The 16,314-nt window shown below is 38.1% G+C and overlaps 1 protein-coding gene across 1 annotated transcript; it reads left to right on the forward strand.

The window, feature by feature from the left end:
* Nucleotides 1-509: 509 nt before the first annotated feature.
* On the forward strand, nucleotides 510-14,127 carry cog3 (component of oligomeric golgi complex 3). The gene is made up of 23 exons (XM_077727964.1): nucleotides 510-704; nucleotides 889-1,035; nucleotides 1,104-1,165; nucleotides 1,696-1,861; nucleotides 1,952-2,026; nucleotides 2,161-2,253; nucleotides 2,365-2,490; nucleotides 2,774-2,854; nucleotides 2,934-2,977; nucleotides 3,045-3,171; nucleotides 3,392-3,483; nucleotides 4,915-5,054; nucleotides 6,216-6,376; nucleotides 6,461-6,569; nucleotides 6,639-6,757; nucleotides 8,496-8,585; nucleotides 9,723-9,843; nucleotides 10,140-10,228; nucleotides 10,302-10,436; nucleotides 11,662-11,737; nucleotides 11,885-12,012; nucleotides 13,243-13,341; nucleotides 13,483-14,127. Exons 1-23 carry the CDS (start codon nucleotides 534-536, stop codon nucleotides 13,510-13,512), a joined length of 2,481 nt encoding a protein of 826 aa, XP_077584090.1. The 5' UTR covers nucleotides 510-533; the 3' UTR covers nucleotides 13,513-14,127.
* The last annotated feature ends 2,187 nt before the right edge of the window (nucleotides 14,128-16,314 follow it).

The following is a 16,314-nucleotide window of genomic DNA, read 5'->3' on the forward strand; positions in this document are numbered from 1 at the left end:
TTCTATGCATTTTTTGGGAAGTGTGTTTCTTGAGGGATGTGTAATAAATGTTTATTTTAATACTGTAAGTTTTTGCCACCCTTTTAGCACTTTGAGACAGAAAAAAATGACAATAAAATTAATTTTGAAACCATTTTGAATATGTTTTGCTTTCCTTCAGCACTTTCCTTTCAATTATCTAGTTTGCAAAAATAATTTCCAGCTTTCCTAATCATTCAGATAAATTCCTCCCAAATATAGCAAACAAAATCACACATTTGCAACCTTCTGGTTAAAAAAACATGACAAAAAAGGAGTATTATATATGTTTGTGCAAGTGCAGCCAGTTCCAATGGAGTGGACGTCTATTGCAATGGTGTGTGATATACAGTTCTGTCTCTTTAAATTTTAAGGAAAACTCCAAATCGACGCCGTAGAATTCTGCAATCCGATTGGCTCAGCCACCCCGTCATCTAAACCCCACCCATTCCTATCCCGGAACCGGAAGAATAGTTTTCATGTCCCTTGCTGACGTTTACGCACCACAGTCGACGATGGCGTCCACCGATCAGCAGTCTCTGCTCGACTTAACAGATAAAGAAACCCGTGAAAAACTCTCGCTTTGGGATCGCGGATCAGACTCCACGGCCTCTCTCACAAGCAAGCAAGCGGACTCGATTTTAGAGATCCGATCCGCCGCCGAGACGATCGCGATCCCCACCGAGGTGAGTTCCGAAGCTAACGCGCTAGCATTAAATGCTAAATCAGTAACAGCCAGGTGCGCCTATTTCACCCAAGTGTTGTATTAACATCGATAATGAATAAAACAAGGAGTGATTTCTCCATAAACTTTCTGATCTCACTTAAAAGTGCGTAAAATGATAATTTATTGCGACGATCGTTGTATAGTTACCCATTGAGGACCTGGGAAGCCTGTCATCTCGCCCCCTTCAGTCACCATTCACGGCCAGCGTACCCCATTCAACAGAAGACGTTTTCGATAAAGGCTTTCAAATGCTCAAAATGGATAATGATCGGATCGAGACTGCACAACAGGTAAACAAATACAGATCTACACGCCACGTATTCATTTCAGCTTCACACTAAGTTCATATGTTTTGCAGTTTTTTGCCTGGTTTGCAAAGTTGCAAGCCCACATGGATCAGAATGAAAGTGCAAAGTACAGGTATGTCAATAATAGTGATCTGATGCAATTTTTGATGCCTGATGTAAAGCTCAATAAATGTGTACTTACCACCTTAAGTTTAAGAATATGCAAGCTTTTTCACTACACAAATAAAGTGAAACCAAAGTTAGTATTGCAGTGAATGCAGTATGCAGGAGGACTTTGACAGAGTTCCTTTTTTTGTAATCAATCGTGTTAAAATTGTGTTATTTACTCTTATATTACAACGTCAGGCTAGGGATGTCCAGATTGCATAATTTTGCAGGATTTTGTGGCTCTGCAGATACCGAGTCCCATCCCTTTATGCATGTATTATTGCATTGCAATATTATTTTTAACATATCTTTTCCAAAATTAAATGAAATGTTATAATAAAAATAGAAATGAGAATTATATGAACTATTGTCCCCATTTTTAAACTAAAAGGCTAAGAAAAATAATATTTAGAGTATTTTTGGGTCAGTTATGTCCCCAAATAATTCATTAATAATCTGTCAATGGGAAAAAAATCACAATTGTTTCGTTTTCAGGCGAACCCGAGATGAGCTAAACTGCTACCAGGAGCAATGTGACGCCATCTTGAAAGATGTCAGTGCTGCTCTGGAGCAGCTGGATTCCCTACAAAAACAAAACTTGTTTGTATCCAACAAGACGGGCACTTTACACGAGGCTTGCGAACAACTTTTAAAAGAACAAGTAAGCCCTAATAGAAGCCTTCATTTTTGCCAGTATTAAACCCTTCTCACCACCACCATTTTTGATTCTAATGTATTTATTCCCTTGCAGGCAGAACTTGTTGACCTTGCAGAGAGTATACAGCAGAAACTCTCATATTTCAATGAACTGGAACACATAAACAAGGTCAGCCATGTTTTTTGATTTCTTAATTTTTTTCGGATGGGATCGTGGGTTTTCTCCGGGTACTCCAGCACCCCCTGCAACCCTAGTGAGGATAAATGGCTTCAGATTGATTGAATTTCTGTGTGGTTTTCCAGAAACTGAACTCTCCAACCCTGTCTGTAAATAACGAAGGCTTTATACCCATGCTCTCCAAACTAGACGACTGCATTGACTATGTCACTTCGCATGTAAGTACTTTTGTTGAAAGTTTTGATGATTAGAAAGGCTGCATAATATAAAACCTATGTGATTACAAGTGATTGGTAAAAATGTTGAATTTTCTGCTTCATTTCTTTCAGCCAAATTTCAAAGATTACCCGGTTTACCTGGCCAAGTTTAGGCAGTGCCTTACCAAAGCAATGCACCTAATGAAGGTCCACATTGTCAACACAATGCAAAATCTCTCAAGCACATTAACAAAAAGGGTAAGACATCAACATAGTTAAATATTGTCTTTCCAGTGGTGCCTTGAAACGCAACTCTTAACTCAAATCACCCTAAAAAAAAGTCATCTTATTTCATCCAAATGTCATTTTCTTGTTTAGGTTTGCAATATTTTGAAACTAGCATAACATGATTTAATTGGCTGGCATTAACAGTGACGGATATCCAATCTATTTTTAAGACCATAATAACACAATATTAATATTCATTATTAATAATTAATAATAATGTTTCATAACTCATTGCAAATGTCTATTTTTTCAGGATCCAATGGGTTTGTCAAACGCCGATAATGCCTTTACACTTTACTACGTCAGATTTAGAGCAACAGCACCTAAAGTTCGAGTACGTTTTTTTGCATTTTCTCGTTTTTCTTCTCAAACTAAATGTTGTACAACTCTAAATCATTTTTTTTTACCTCCAGGGACTAATCGAACAAATCGAAAAGCGGGCGGCCAAAATTCCAGAGTAAGTACTCTTAATATTGACCAACAAACTTTACAAGGTTCCTAAGAACGAATTATCTTCCCTTTAGATACCATCACCTGTTAGACGAAATCCACCAATGTTACCTGGACCAACGAGAACAGCTTCTCAGTCCCAGCATTACGTCCACCATCACAGATCTGACCCAGCAAAACAGCAAAGACCACTGCGCCCTGGTAAGGCTCGACTGATCTCAAAGCACGGCTGGCCTTTTTAAAAGCAGTCGCGCTGACATTTCACATCAGACGACAAGACGTCTAAGCCTAACCTAAACATTTTCTCTACACGTCGATGAGTCAGCGGACATGATAAATGGCTCCGACATCCGACATTTGGTGTTGTCCGCCCTGTTCTTGGCCAATTACAATAGACTTTTCCCCACTTTTTTGCTTGCAGGTTCGCAGTGGTTGTGCCTTCATGGTTCATGTGTGCCAGGATGAGCATCAGCTTTATAATGAGTTTTTTTCAAGGCCTACGCCCAAACTTGAGTAAGCAACACCTCTATCATTACTTTTAAAAAATATATATATATTTATTTTTATTGTTTTGTGCTTCTGTTCTTTGAAAATATGCATGCTTTGCATACACATTTTTGTAACTGACATGAAATGCTACTTAGAGGGTGATATATGTTTACATGTATATGTGTATGCATGTGTATACATGTGTGTATGCATGTGTATACATGTGTGTATGCATGTGTATACATGTGTGTATGCATGTGTATACATGTGTGTATGCATGTGTATACATGTGTGTATGCATGTGTATACATGTGTGTATGCATGTGTATACATGTGTGTATGCATGTGTATACATGTGTGTATGCATGTGTATACATGTGTGTATGCATGTGTATACATGTGTGTATGCATGTGTGTATACATGTGTGTATGCATGTGTGTATACATGTGTGTATGCATGTGTGTATACATGTGTGTATGCATGTGTGTATACATGTGTGTATGCATGTGTGTATACATATATCACAGTGAAAAAGTACTGATGGTAAAAAAAGGAAAATTTTAAATCAAAACTGCCCTATTTTGTTAATTAATGAATACATGAATAAATATATATATTTATTATATATGTTTAAATGTTTGACAGCTTTCACAGTGAAAAAGTATTGATGGTAAAAAAAGTATATTTTTAATTCAAAACTGGCCTATTTTGTTAATTAATTAATACATAAATAAATAGATATTTTATTTATATCTATATAAATATATATTTGCCAGCTTTCACAGTGAAAAAGTACTGATGGTAAAAAAAGGACATTTTTGAAATTCAAAACTGGCTTATTTTCTTTCACAACAACTATATCAACAAGTAAAATAGCGATAGTTATCACAAATAGAAGTAAATTGTTTTTTCACATATAATTACTTACTAATTGGTATTGAAAATGGATCTTTGGAAATAGTCTAGTGTATTCTTCTATTCATGACCACGCAACAAAACTATCATGACGGCAATTTAATCTGACAGCAGGTGGGCAATTTTCAACTAAATGGCAGCTGACTGAGATGAATGATAATTGAAGTATTTATCACCATCTTTGTTATTCCACCAACACTACATCAATCACTATTCCGTGTTTCCACTTCAGCTCATAAAACCATTTTTTTCATGCAAAATATGCTTGTCATTTTCCCTTTAAATCCAAATCAGACCTAAATTTATATTCAAAACAACACTACATGCAAATATATTACAATAACAAGTCCCCCAATTTTTTTTTGCATGATTAAAATCTATTTTTAGTCAGTATAACTGATATAAAAAGTTCACCAGACTCTTTCAAGGCCATTGACGATGATATACGTCCAATCATTTGCCTTTTTTGTCCATCTACTGTGATTTTAAATGAGCTAAATGTGGCATAACCGTAAAAAATGTATTTTAATGTCTCACAGCGAGCTGTTGGAGAAGTTGTGTATGTCTCTATACGACGTTCTACGCCCTCTAATCATCCACATCATTCATCTGGAAACTCTTTCGGAGCTTTGTAGCATCCTCAAGACGGAGATGTTGGAAGAACACGCTCACCATAACGGTAGGTGGCAAACTTAACGCAAAAGATCACCTCATTTTTATATCCAACACAGTGGAAAGAATCTGCTTCAATGAATTAAACACAAAAAGAGAAACTCCACGGAATTTCATTTCTCTGATGATTAACAGTGGAGGAAGCCGTTAACAAAAAACGGCATGTGTCCAAGCGGTATGGGGTAGACATTTTAGCAATGTCTTTTATCCTGAATTACCCGTTTTTTTGCGTCTACCTGGGTGAGAGTTTATTCTGGTCTTTGTGTGGGTGGAACTGACTTTAAAAAAAGAAAAAATTGCTTTGCCCAAAAGTCTGTTAATCCTCTATTATTAGGGGTCTGGGGAATTTTTACACTTCAATATTTTAGGGAATTTCTAAAAATTGCTGTGCCCAGAAGTCTGTTATTTCTCTATTATTAAGGTTCTGGGGAATTTGTACACTTCAATATTTTAAGGAATTTCTTAAAAAATGCTATACACAGACGTCCATTTCTCTATTATTAGGGTTCTGGGGAATTTGTACACTTCAGTGTTTTAAGCAACTTTAGAAATTGCTGTTCACAGAAGTCCGACAATTCTCTATTTTCTGGAGTCTGGGGAATTTGTACACTTAAATTTTTTAAGGAATTCTAAAAATTGCTGTGCCCAGAATTCCATCAATTCTCTATTATCAGGGGTCTGGGGAAATTTGTACACTTCAATAATTTAAGCAACTTCTAAAAAAAATGCTGTGCCCAGAAGTCTGTAATTTCTCTATTATTTGGGGTCTGGGGAATTTGTACATGTCAATATTTTAATTAATTTTTTTGGTGATTGTCATCATAATCGTTGGAAAGACCAGATTAAAACAGTAACAATTAAAACTGGGCTGACAATGAACTTTCAAAATGGTGAAAATCTTGGTTAAAACTATTTCTAGAAAAAAACATGTTTCTCTAATATCTATTGAAGTATTACTGCCTTAAATGAATAATTCAAGTTTGCACATATAGCTTCTTTAAAAGCCCCAATGATCAAACGATCGTTATCACGGTCAATGGGTTAATTGTCTTTAAAAAAAGGGACATTTTCACACATATTTAAGTATAACTTTAAATTGAACCCATAAAATGTGGATCTTTAATTTCCATTTCATTTTTTAAGCACAAAAATGCTTATTTTTAAACAGGCGGACAGTCAGGAGCCTTTGATGCAGTGGTCAAGCAAATGTTGGAGGACGTACAGGAGAGACTGGTCTATAGGACACACATTTACATCCAAACGGACATCACTGGCTACAAACCCGCCCCGGGGGACTTGGCCTATCCTGAAAAACTCGAGATGATGGAGGTAAGGCCAGACAAGAAGCCATCACACCCCTCTCAAGTCTTTTAGCATCCCATCACTCCCCTCCGTGTCTGCTTCTCTCGCCAGAGAATCGCTCAGAGTTTGAAGGAAGAGGAGACGAAACAAACATCCCAAGGGTCCGCATTTTCCAACGTCGTGCTGGAGGAGTCGGACGGGAAGAGAAACGACAAAGCGGGTGCGTGTCGGTGAAGCGTGCTTGTCGGCGGAGTGACGCCTCTGACCTTTTTCTACCGTCGGCTCGTAGGGAAAACGGAGCCGTCCCGCATGCAGGCATCCGTCTCGCCTGCCGATTTGCACGGCATGTGGTACCCGACCGTCAGGAGGACGCTGTTGTGCCTGTCCAAGCTCTACAGATGTATTGACGTGAGTACCTGGCTTGCACACTTATAGAGATACTCTAGAGAAATACAGATTTTGTTAGCAAATCCAACTAATATGAATTAAAAATAGAGTAGAAACATTATTAAACCTTGATTATTAACCCTAATGATATGAAAATGATCCATTCCATGACCAATCAGGTAAAAGGAATGTGCTTCTATCATGAATTTAATTTCTCTATTAGAAATAACTGAATTCCGGTTATAATGTGTGTAACTTCTAATGACCTAAATTATATTCATAGCAGAATTTTTAAGTTTCTTTATTTGGAAAATATATTAAAACCAGTATTATTTATATACAAGCAGTTAGGGGTAAAATATTAAAACTAGTAGTGTTATTTATATCCAAGTACTTAGCATTTGATGGCAGTGAATCATGATCAGCCAATAGCAGCCTTCCTAATTTAAATTATTTTGATGACCACTGTCAATGTTTGTGAATAAGTTAAGTGCAACCAGCAACAAAATATATTTATATTAATACTTGAAACAATATCCTTACCAGAAAGAAGACATTCCCCAACAATATCGCATAATTAATTTAAAAAATATATAGATATATTTTTTATGTAGAAGAAAATATAAAATTTGACAGTTTTCAACATGAGTCCAATAGCACGTAGACTGAACTTAAACTTATTGTGCTGGCTGTCCTTATTGAATGATCGACTGCAGGCTCCCCTCACCTCTGACGTTAAATTGTTCCAAGACCTTTAGGTAATTCGTGTGTTTCATACTGATTTCATTCTGTGAAGATAAGAGATTGTCTTCCAAATGAGCCAAAAGCCAAGATTGCTTTGGGGGGGGGGGGAGAAGGCAGCACATAGTGGCTAGCTAGTCTCCTGTTCACGATTCAAAACACTGATTCCCATTTTCTTGACTGACATGTGTTCATGTTCTCCATATCCATGCTTGGATTTGCACCAATTTCCTCCCATGTGGAACTCAATGGCTGCCATTGGCAGGGTTGGACGCCCAATCCATTTTGATTGGGAGGTTTTGGCAGCCATCGGATGGATTGGACACTAATTAATAGCGATGGAACATAACCGTTCAATTTGTTGAGGACAAAACCTGTGACCGGACGTTTAGTCGCCAGTCTTTTGGCCGCCGGTCAAATTTATATTAAACAGTACTTAGATATTAAACAGTACTTAGATATTAAACAGTACTTAGATATTAAACAGTACTTAGATATTAAACAGTACTTAGATATTAAACAGTACTTGGCTATTAAACAGTACTTAGATATTAAACAGTACTTGGATATTAAACAGTACTCGGATATTAAACAGTACTCGGATATTAAACAGTACTCAGATATTAAACAGTACTCAGATATTAAACAGTACTCAGATATTAAACAGTACTTGGATATTAAACAGTACATGGATATTAAACAGTACTTAGATATTAAAGATTACTTGGATATTAAACATTACTTGGATATTAAACAGTACTTAAATATTAAACTCTCATGAATATAATTTTGAGAGCTGGTTTCAACAGTAAACTCTCTGTCACCATTTGACCGGCGACCAAAGGGACCAAAAGACTGGCGACCAAACGTCCGAGCACCACAAAACCAGACCACTGCAATGATAAATATTTTCTCTCCCATGCATTTTTGGCTAGGCGTCTGCAAAAGAATATCGGCACATCTTTTTGTTTTCCTTCCTAATTCCCCTCCCCATTATTTTGTCTTTTTTTTTTCCCAGAGAGCCGTCTTCCAAGGTTTATCTCAAGAAGCCTTATCTGCTTGCATCCAGTCCCTGCTGAGTGCCTCCGATAGCATCCTCAAGAACAAGGTTTGCCACACTCGCTCAAGCCAAGTTTTTTTTTTTAAGTACTTTCCCTCTATTTTTCCTCCCATTATCAAAACAGCTGGAAACGGCGGCTGTCTTTTTGGACGCCGTGGCCGACTACACTACCTCATTCCATTTCATTAGAACTGGCCGCGGCGGCGGTAGGCTACTTGTGCTCAGGCAGCTGGGGTGTCATTTAAAGTTTATTGTAATGGCGGCGTTATTATGCTCCGCAGACTGTTCAGCCAAGCGTCCTCTTATTTATGGGCCGCTCTCACCTTCAAATTTGCCGTTAATATCGCCGCCGACCGGCCCCCTTTTCAACCCGCCGTTTGGAATTAATGCCGCCACATCAATACGGGATGACGAGTCTCCTCCCGTTCTCGCCCCCAATCTTCAATAACGAGCCCGGCGATAAACGGCTTGACGCGTACCCCCCCTCCTCCTCCCCGCAGAATTCTTCGTTTCTGCCCAAGTTATTAATAAGCAGAAATTTCCTTATCTTCTCTGAGCGAGCCCATTTCTAACCAAGTCAGTGCTCGGACGTTTGGTCGCCGGTCAAATGGTGACACAGAGTTTACTGTTGAAGCCAGCTCTCACAATTATATTAATGAGAGAGTTTAATATCTAGGACCGAGTTTAATATCTTAGTAATGTTTAATATCCAAGTACTGTTGAAACCAGCTCTCAAAATTATATTCATGAGAGACAGTTTAATATCTAAATATCTACTGTTGATTCATGAGAGAGAGAGTTTAATATCTAAGTGCTGTTGAAAACAATTGATATTTAGATATTAAACTAATAAATATAATTTTGAGAGCTGATTTCAACAGTACTTGGATATTAAACAATACTTAGATATTAAACAGTACTTAGATATTAAACAGTACTTAGATATTAAACAGTACTTAGATATTAAACAGTACTTAGATATTAAACAGCACTTAGATATTAAACATTACTTGGATATTAAACAGTACTTAGATATTAAACTCTGTCTCCTGAATATAATTTTGAGAGCTGGTTTCAACAGTAAACTCTCACCATTTGACCGGCGACCAAACGTCCAGGTGACCAAACGTCCAGGTCACGGTTAAATCAGACAATGTTTTTCTAACCCGGCCTTGTGTCTTGCAGACGCAAATAGACGGGCAGCTTTTCCTGATCAAGCACCTCCTGATCATGCGCGAACAGATTGCTCCCTTCCACGCCGAATTCGCCATCAAGGAGATCTCGCTGGACCTGAAGAAAACGCGAGGTGAGATAATTAAACGTTGGTGTTCGGCTCCATAAAGCCCGTCATTACATTCCCATGCTCATTAAGCAACTTGTGCCCATCACACGCACCGGTGGCAACCATTAATTGGGAAATGACAGTGTCATCCGACACCTTAATGTACGCTAACCGCCAGCAGCTCTCGGGGGCGCCGCCGCCGCCGCGCTTGCCCCTCCCGTCACCTTCTGTCAAGGTCATTTCTCATTGTCCCCGCTAGAGGGCACTCCGTTGCCATACCCTGATTTTTTTCCTGCTCTCCGTTCTCTCTTTTGTCAAAGACGCTGCCTTCAAAATCCTCAACCCCAAGGCCGTTCCAAAATTCTTCCGGCTTAACAGTCACAACGCCATTTTGGAGTTCCTTTTGGAGGTTTGCCTTTGATATTATTCCTCCTTTTTTTTGTCCTTGGAGCCGTTGCTGGAAAAAGTCCTTGATTCCGCAGGGGACCCCCGAGATTAAGGAACACTACATCGACTCCAAGAAGGATGTGGACCGCCACCTGAAGTTCAGCTGCGAGCAGTTCATTCAGCGGCAGACTCAGATCTTCACGCTAGACCTTGAGGAGTTTCTCACCAAGGTAAAAACCAAAGCGTCAGTCGTGGCCTCTGGCGGAGACGACGCGTCCTGACCTTCAACACGCAGCTTTTAGCTTTATTGCAATCCATTTGGACTGACACCTTTCTCGCTCCGCGGCAGACGAATGTCTTCCCCTCGGCTGGGAAGTGCTCTTGTGATGCTCCCCTATTGTTTTTCTTTCAGCACAATTCCTATCAAATCATATCCACTCATCCCACTCCTTCTTATTGTTTGTTTTTTGTGTCTGCCAAACAACAACACCAATTGTTCATTTGTCAAACTAACAAAATTGGGACTGTTTCAAAGATAATCCCAAAAGGGATTTTCCTACCCTATATGAGAAATGGTCCATTTTTAAAAGGGTGCCATTTTTCAAATGGCCAAGGTCATACTTCAGTTTGAGTGATCCAAGATCTGTTGTTGACTAATTCATTTCAACTAGAATATACACATAGTATACACATATACACATAGTATACACATATACACAGTATACACATATACATAGTATACACATATACACAGTATACACATACACAGTATACACACACAGTATACATATATACACATAGTTTACACCTATACACAGTATATACATATATACATATACACAGTATACACATATACACATAGTATACACATATACACATAGTATACACATATACACATAGTATACACAGTATCCATAGTATACACATACACATAGTATACACATATACACATAGTATACACAGTATCCATAGTATACACATACACATAGTATACACATAGTATACACATATGCACATAGTATACCCATATACACATAGTATACACATATACACAGTACACACATACACATAGTATGCATGTATACACATACTCATGTACACACACACATAGTATGCATGTATACACATATATACAAATATACATGTACCTATAAACAAATATACATATATTTACATATCTACATATACATACATGTATACACATATATAGCATAACTTAATGAACATATATTCCGATGTATATGCTGCAAGAATCACGTTTTTTTTTAATATACCTGTTTAAAAAATCTTTCAAGGACTGTAAACACTTGAGCGTACTTCAATTATTCGTCACAATTTTAATGACGTCTTTCCCTGTCATATTTGCACTGAAGCTTGATTTGAAGTGCCCAAAAATTTAAGCACCTGACCACAAAAATGGCATTAAACCCTATATTTTTTTGTCCACCTGACCAGGTTGCAGAACTGAAAAACACGGCCATTCACGGCGGCCCCGCGTACACCTTGTCCAAGCAGCCGTGGGCTCAGCCCGGTAAGTTCGGGTGGGGGGGGGCGGCTCGGGGAAAGGCCGGCGGCGTCTGGCGGCTTCCCATCTCAATGTGTAGCGAGTGCGCTCCGGGCAATGTCTGTATTTTCTTCCTGATTTTCTTTTCCCCCCCCCCTCCCCTCTTCTCCTCAGCAAAGATCAACGATCTGGTGATGGCAACCTACCGGGTGATGAAGAACAAGCTGCCGAGTACGCTGCAGAGCATGTCCTTGTACTTGGCCAACAGAGACACCGAGTTCATCCTTTTCAAGCCCGTGCGGGTACGTACGTGCCTTTAAAACAGCGGGGGCTTCTCTTCCCTCACTTTAATCATCCGCCGTTTAAAAGAATGTCATATTTTTGGAGATAGAGTCGGTTTGAAGTCGTCTGCGGTGGAGCATTAGCATATTTCACTTAATCGCATTAGTCACACTGCTGTAAATTCTGTAGTGAAAAGAGGCACTAATTAGTTTGGCAAAGCAGAAGGAGCATTCCTCTTCAGGTGGATAGTTCACTGGTGGAGGGAGTCATAGTATGATTAATTACAGGATACTTTTATTTTTTATATATGACCAAAGTAGGGTGGCCTTGCTAACTGTAGGGTGAGAACTGTATCGTAGTGTGCGCGAGTTTATTTTTTTTTAACTAGTGTATATTTGGTTTTTTGATCATTGGGTGACATTAATGGTGTTAGACGTCCCATCCATTTTGACCGGGAAAGGTTGGCAGTGAATGGCATCGTTTAGATCCCATCAATGGCAGTAAATGAGTTAATTAAGTCATTTTTGGGTTCTAATTTACTGTAAATATTCTAGTGACAAGATGGGTTCATTTTAGGCTAATGACAGTTTTTTTAGTGTAGATTCTTAATAAGTTAGCCAAAGTTAAATTATTTATTTAGTCATAGGAATTGTCTAAAGACTTTTTTGTGTCTTTTAATAGCAAATATGCATTCTTAAAATTTAAAACAACAACAAAATGGTCAGAAAAGTTTCTTTTTTTGGGGGGTTCTTCATTTTTGGTGGACCAGCTTGAGTTTGACATCTGTGATTTTTATTAATCTTAATCCCCGTATTTTCACGACTAAAAGGCGCATTTAAGTCTTTTATTTTTTCCAAAATAGACAGTGCGCCTCATAATGCATTGCGCCTTATAGTCGGGAAAATACGGTACTTATTTGACTCATGGATAAACAAGTTTTAGATCCAAACTTCAATTGAAATATAGTAAGTTCATTCTCTTAAATGTGTAAAAATTGAATTAAATTGCTTGAAAGTTCTCTCAATTGTAATCAGGGAAAATATTGTGATGGAATAAGTGCTCTATCACCCCTACCATCCATCTAAATGTATAACTAAAACATAGACAAATATGGCCAGTCCTCTTTTTGCTATACTGTCCTGTACATTAAATTCTTATAGCCTCCTCTAGACAGGGGTCTGTCCTAACACGTTTGTTTGTATGAATATTTCAAATCTGGTGATGTTTTTTCCTCCCTCTTCCCTACACAGAATAACATCCAGCAGGTATTCCAAAGACTACACACTTTGCTCCAGGAGGAATACAGTGGCGAAGACCTCCAAATCATCGCATGTCCGTCAACGGAGCAGGTACACCCCACCCCACCCCACTGAAAAAGAAGCCACACACCAGACGTGCTTTCAATAATGCATCTGCATCTTTCAAAGCTAGATGAGTCGCAGAAGGCCTTTAAATAGGCTACACAAACAATTTTTTTCTTCTTTTCTCAGATTAACCTGCTGCTGTCCGTGAATAAGTAATGATTGGAAGGCTGTGGCAGGAACTACACTTGGATTCGACACACAAAAAATGTAATGCGTGGACGTATTTTGATTTTTTTTTTGCCTTTTTTTGATACATGGGTTAAAAAAAGCAGGCCGCTACTCACTTAGCAACTAATAGAGAAGGGTAAAGTGTACCTGCTTCCCGAAATAGTACCGAGCCACAGGGATGAATATATTGGAGTGTTGGAACGAGGACACTTTAGGGTGTGCGAATAGGGGTGCTGGAGGGCTGTTCATCCGCCATTTAGCTAACGGTAGGCCAGTTAGGGAGCTAGCTTTCCCATTCCCTCGATGGCCATCGGGAGGATAAAAAGAGGAGAGGAAAAATGTAGCAAAAAGCCTTTTATTTGCATATTTTAGTGCAGTACATACAATGTATATAGAACGAAATATATCTATATATATATATAAATATACACTACTCCTGTGCTTGAAGATGCTCAGGTTTGTGATTATAGAAAACCCCCATTTTCTGTCACAAAGGATGTAAAAAATGGATGTTTTGTACTTTATTTTTTTTAATATTTGGCTTCAAAGTTAATAGGGCTAGTTGGGAAAATCAATGGTGTATGTACAGTTGTGTTTATTTATGATTGATTAAAAGGTTTCTGCATAAATTGGACTTGAATACGAGTGGCTAATGAGACTTTGCCCTATAGGGAGCCCACTTGTCAAACACGCTGTTTTCATTTTGCACCTGCGCCGTGTGACCTTCTACGGACTGACAGTTCGTAATCCTGGCGGAGGAACTGAGTGGACGTCGATGGCCGGTTGAGGTGTGTCAAGGCTTTACAGCGTGACACTTTCCATTTAAACGACATATCTACAAGATATTACAAGGTAATGATGTTTCCTTCCCTTTTTTGAATGTAAAAAAAACAGGTTTTATATGACAAATGTCTCCAAGGAGGAAAGTAACTTAGAACTTGAATCTGTAGATTTCTTATGATCAATCGTAGCCCGATTTTAGCCTTCTCCTGTCAATCTTAAACGAGTTTATCACTATTTTGCGTTACTCCCGTCTTCTCTGCGCAGCAGCAATCAAATGGCGTGCGGTAAATAAAATCCAAACTTCTTTTTTAAATTTTTTAAATATTTTCTTTTATTTTCTGTACTCATTCCCCATGGTGGCGCCGTTTACGTGGCAGTAGCTCTGTCCACTCTAATGTTTTTCGTGTTTTACAGCTATTTTACATGAAAAATTAGACCAAACCAACGAAAAAATCAGGGAAAATTGCTATTAGGCGTCCAATCCATTCTCTGCCGAGTCTCCCAGCCAAAGCAAATTAGAAATATCACTTTTAAAATTAGCAATTGATCCATTTTTTGATGATCTAAAGCTTCCAATCACATTCATCTGAATTTGTTTTTGCATTGGCTCTCTTATACCAAAACCAAAACACCCCGCGGATATATTTACATCACATGGTGGTATTTCTTTGAAGGGCTTTGATGTATTAGGCAGTGTTTTTATTTTTTTTCGTTGCTTCTCGGCACGCTTTCAATTTTGGAAGAGAATTGCATTGGCTATTAGCGCACTCTTCCTGTGTTCTGTCAATCACGCTTAAATGAGAATATCCTCGGACACTACGTTGGCGGCAAATTTACATAGTCTTTCCAATTTTTTTTTTACACACACTGCTGTTGCAATTGTTGCCTGGAAGATGGACACATTTTGTCTTTTTATATTCCAAATTCTGGAACTAATTTGGCTGGTTTTACCGACTAACAATTACACCGGCACACTAAGGCCAAGAAAAATATGGCCTACATAAGAAAATACCACATTTTTGCGCCTGTTAGTTGACAATTGACAATTTACTGGTTTTGGAACAAAATATTCTGACAGCTGCTCTTCCGTTAATGTATGTTTTTAAATAATTAAATGTCAAATTACACGGCCAAGTACAACAGAAACACTGTGATCGTTGTTTTGATTTTTAAAGCAAAAAACAGTCCGGGAATACGAATAAAAGACGACAATGTCTCGCCAATTAGTAAACGAACGTTTGTTAAATTAAGGGAAGGTAAGATTCTCTAAAAACTGTTAATTTAAACCAAAATAAAATGGAAGGTAGGCAACTAACTGATCAAAATAGATGGCAAATTCAACCAATGTGTTTCCATATAACTCCGTCCTATTTTGGTTTCCATTAAAATTACAAAGTGACAAGAAAGACGGCGTACTTGTCGCTATAACCCTTTTATCCTTGCTTAATTGCGCTCTAAAAATAAGCAAGCACTGCATTAGTCATAAGAGTAAAATCAGACACCAAAAACGCTAATCCACAACGACGAGTCTTCCGTTAAAATATAAACAATCATGATCTGACACTTGTCTCATTACCACATTTATTTCCAAAGCTTTTATAGTCACTTTCCCGGCAGATGACACTCTCCACAATTCATTCATTTTTTAATAATTTACCATGTGATTAGATAACCTAGTATTTTAATTGTTTTTTTTTAATCTGTGCTAACATTTTAGTCACCCCCATCGTCAAAAAAATTATAAAAATAATTAAAAATCCTTTTTCATTTACAGCAACGGAGATACACATCTTTCCCATGCTTGATCAGTTCGTTATCTTAGCTAATTAATGCATTGGCCTTGAGATAAGAGCGTGTAAAAGCGCACATATCTACACACACACACACACATTTAGCTGACTTAGTGACTCCAAGTGCAAGTAAGGTCTATTACAAGTGTATTTTCGAAGGATGTACTTCTGTTCTTATAAAAATGTCCTTGTAGGAAAATGAATGGGCAATTATTTG

This window comes from Stigmatopora nigra, chromosome 11 (assembly GCF_051989575.1).
Source record: "Stigmatopora nigra isolate UIUO_SnigA chromosome 11, RoL_Snig_1.1, whole genome shotgun sequence".
In the NCBI taxonomy this organism is placed as follows: Eukaryota; Metazoa; Chordata; class Actinopteri; order Syngnathiformes; family Syngnathidae; genus Stigmatopora; species Stigmatopora nigra.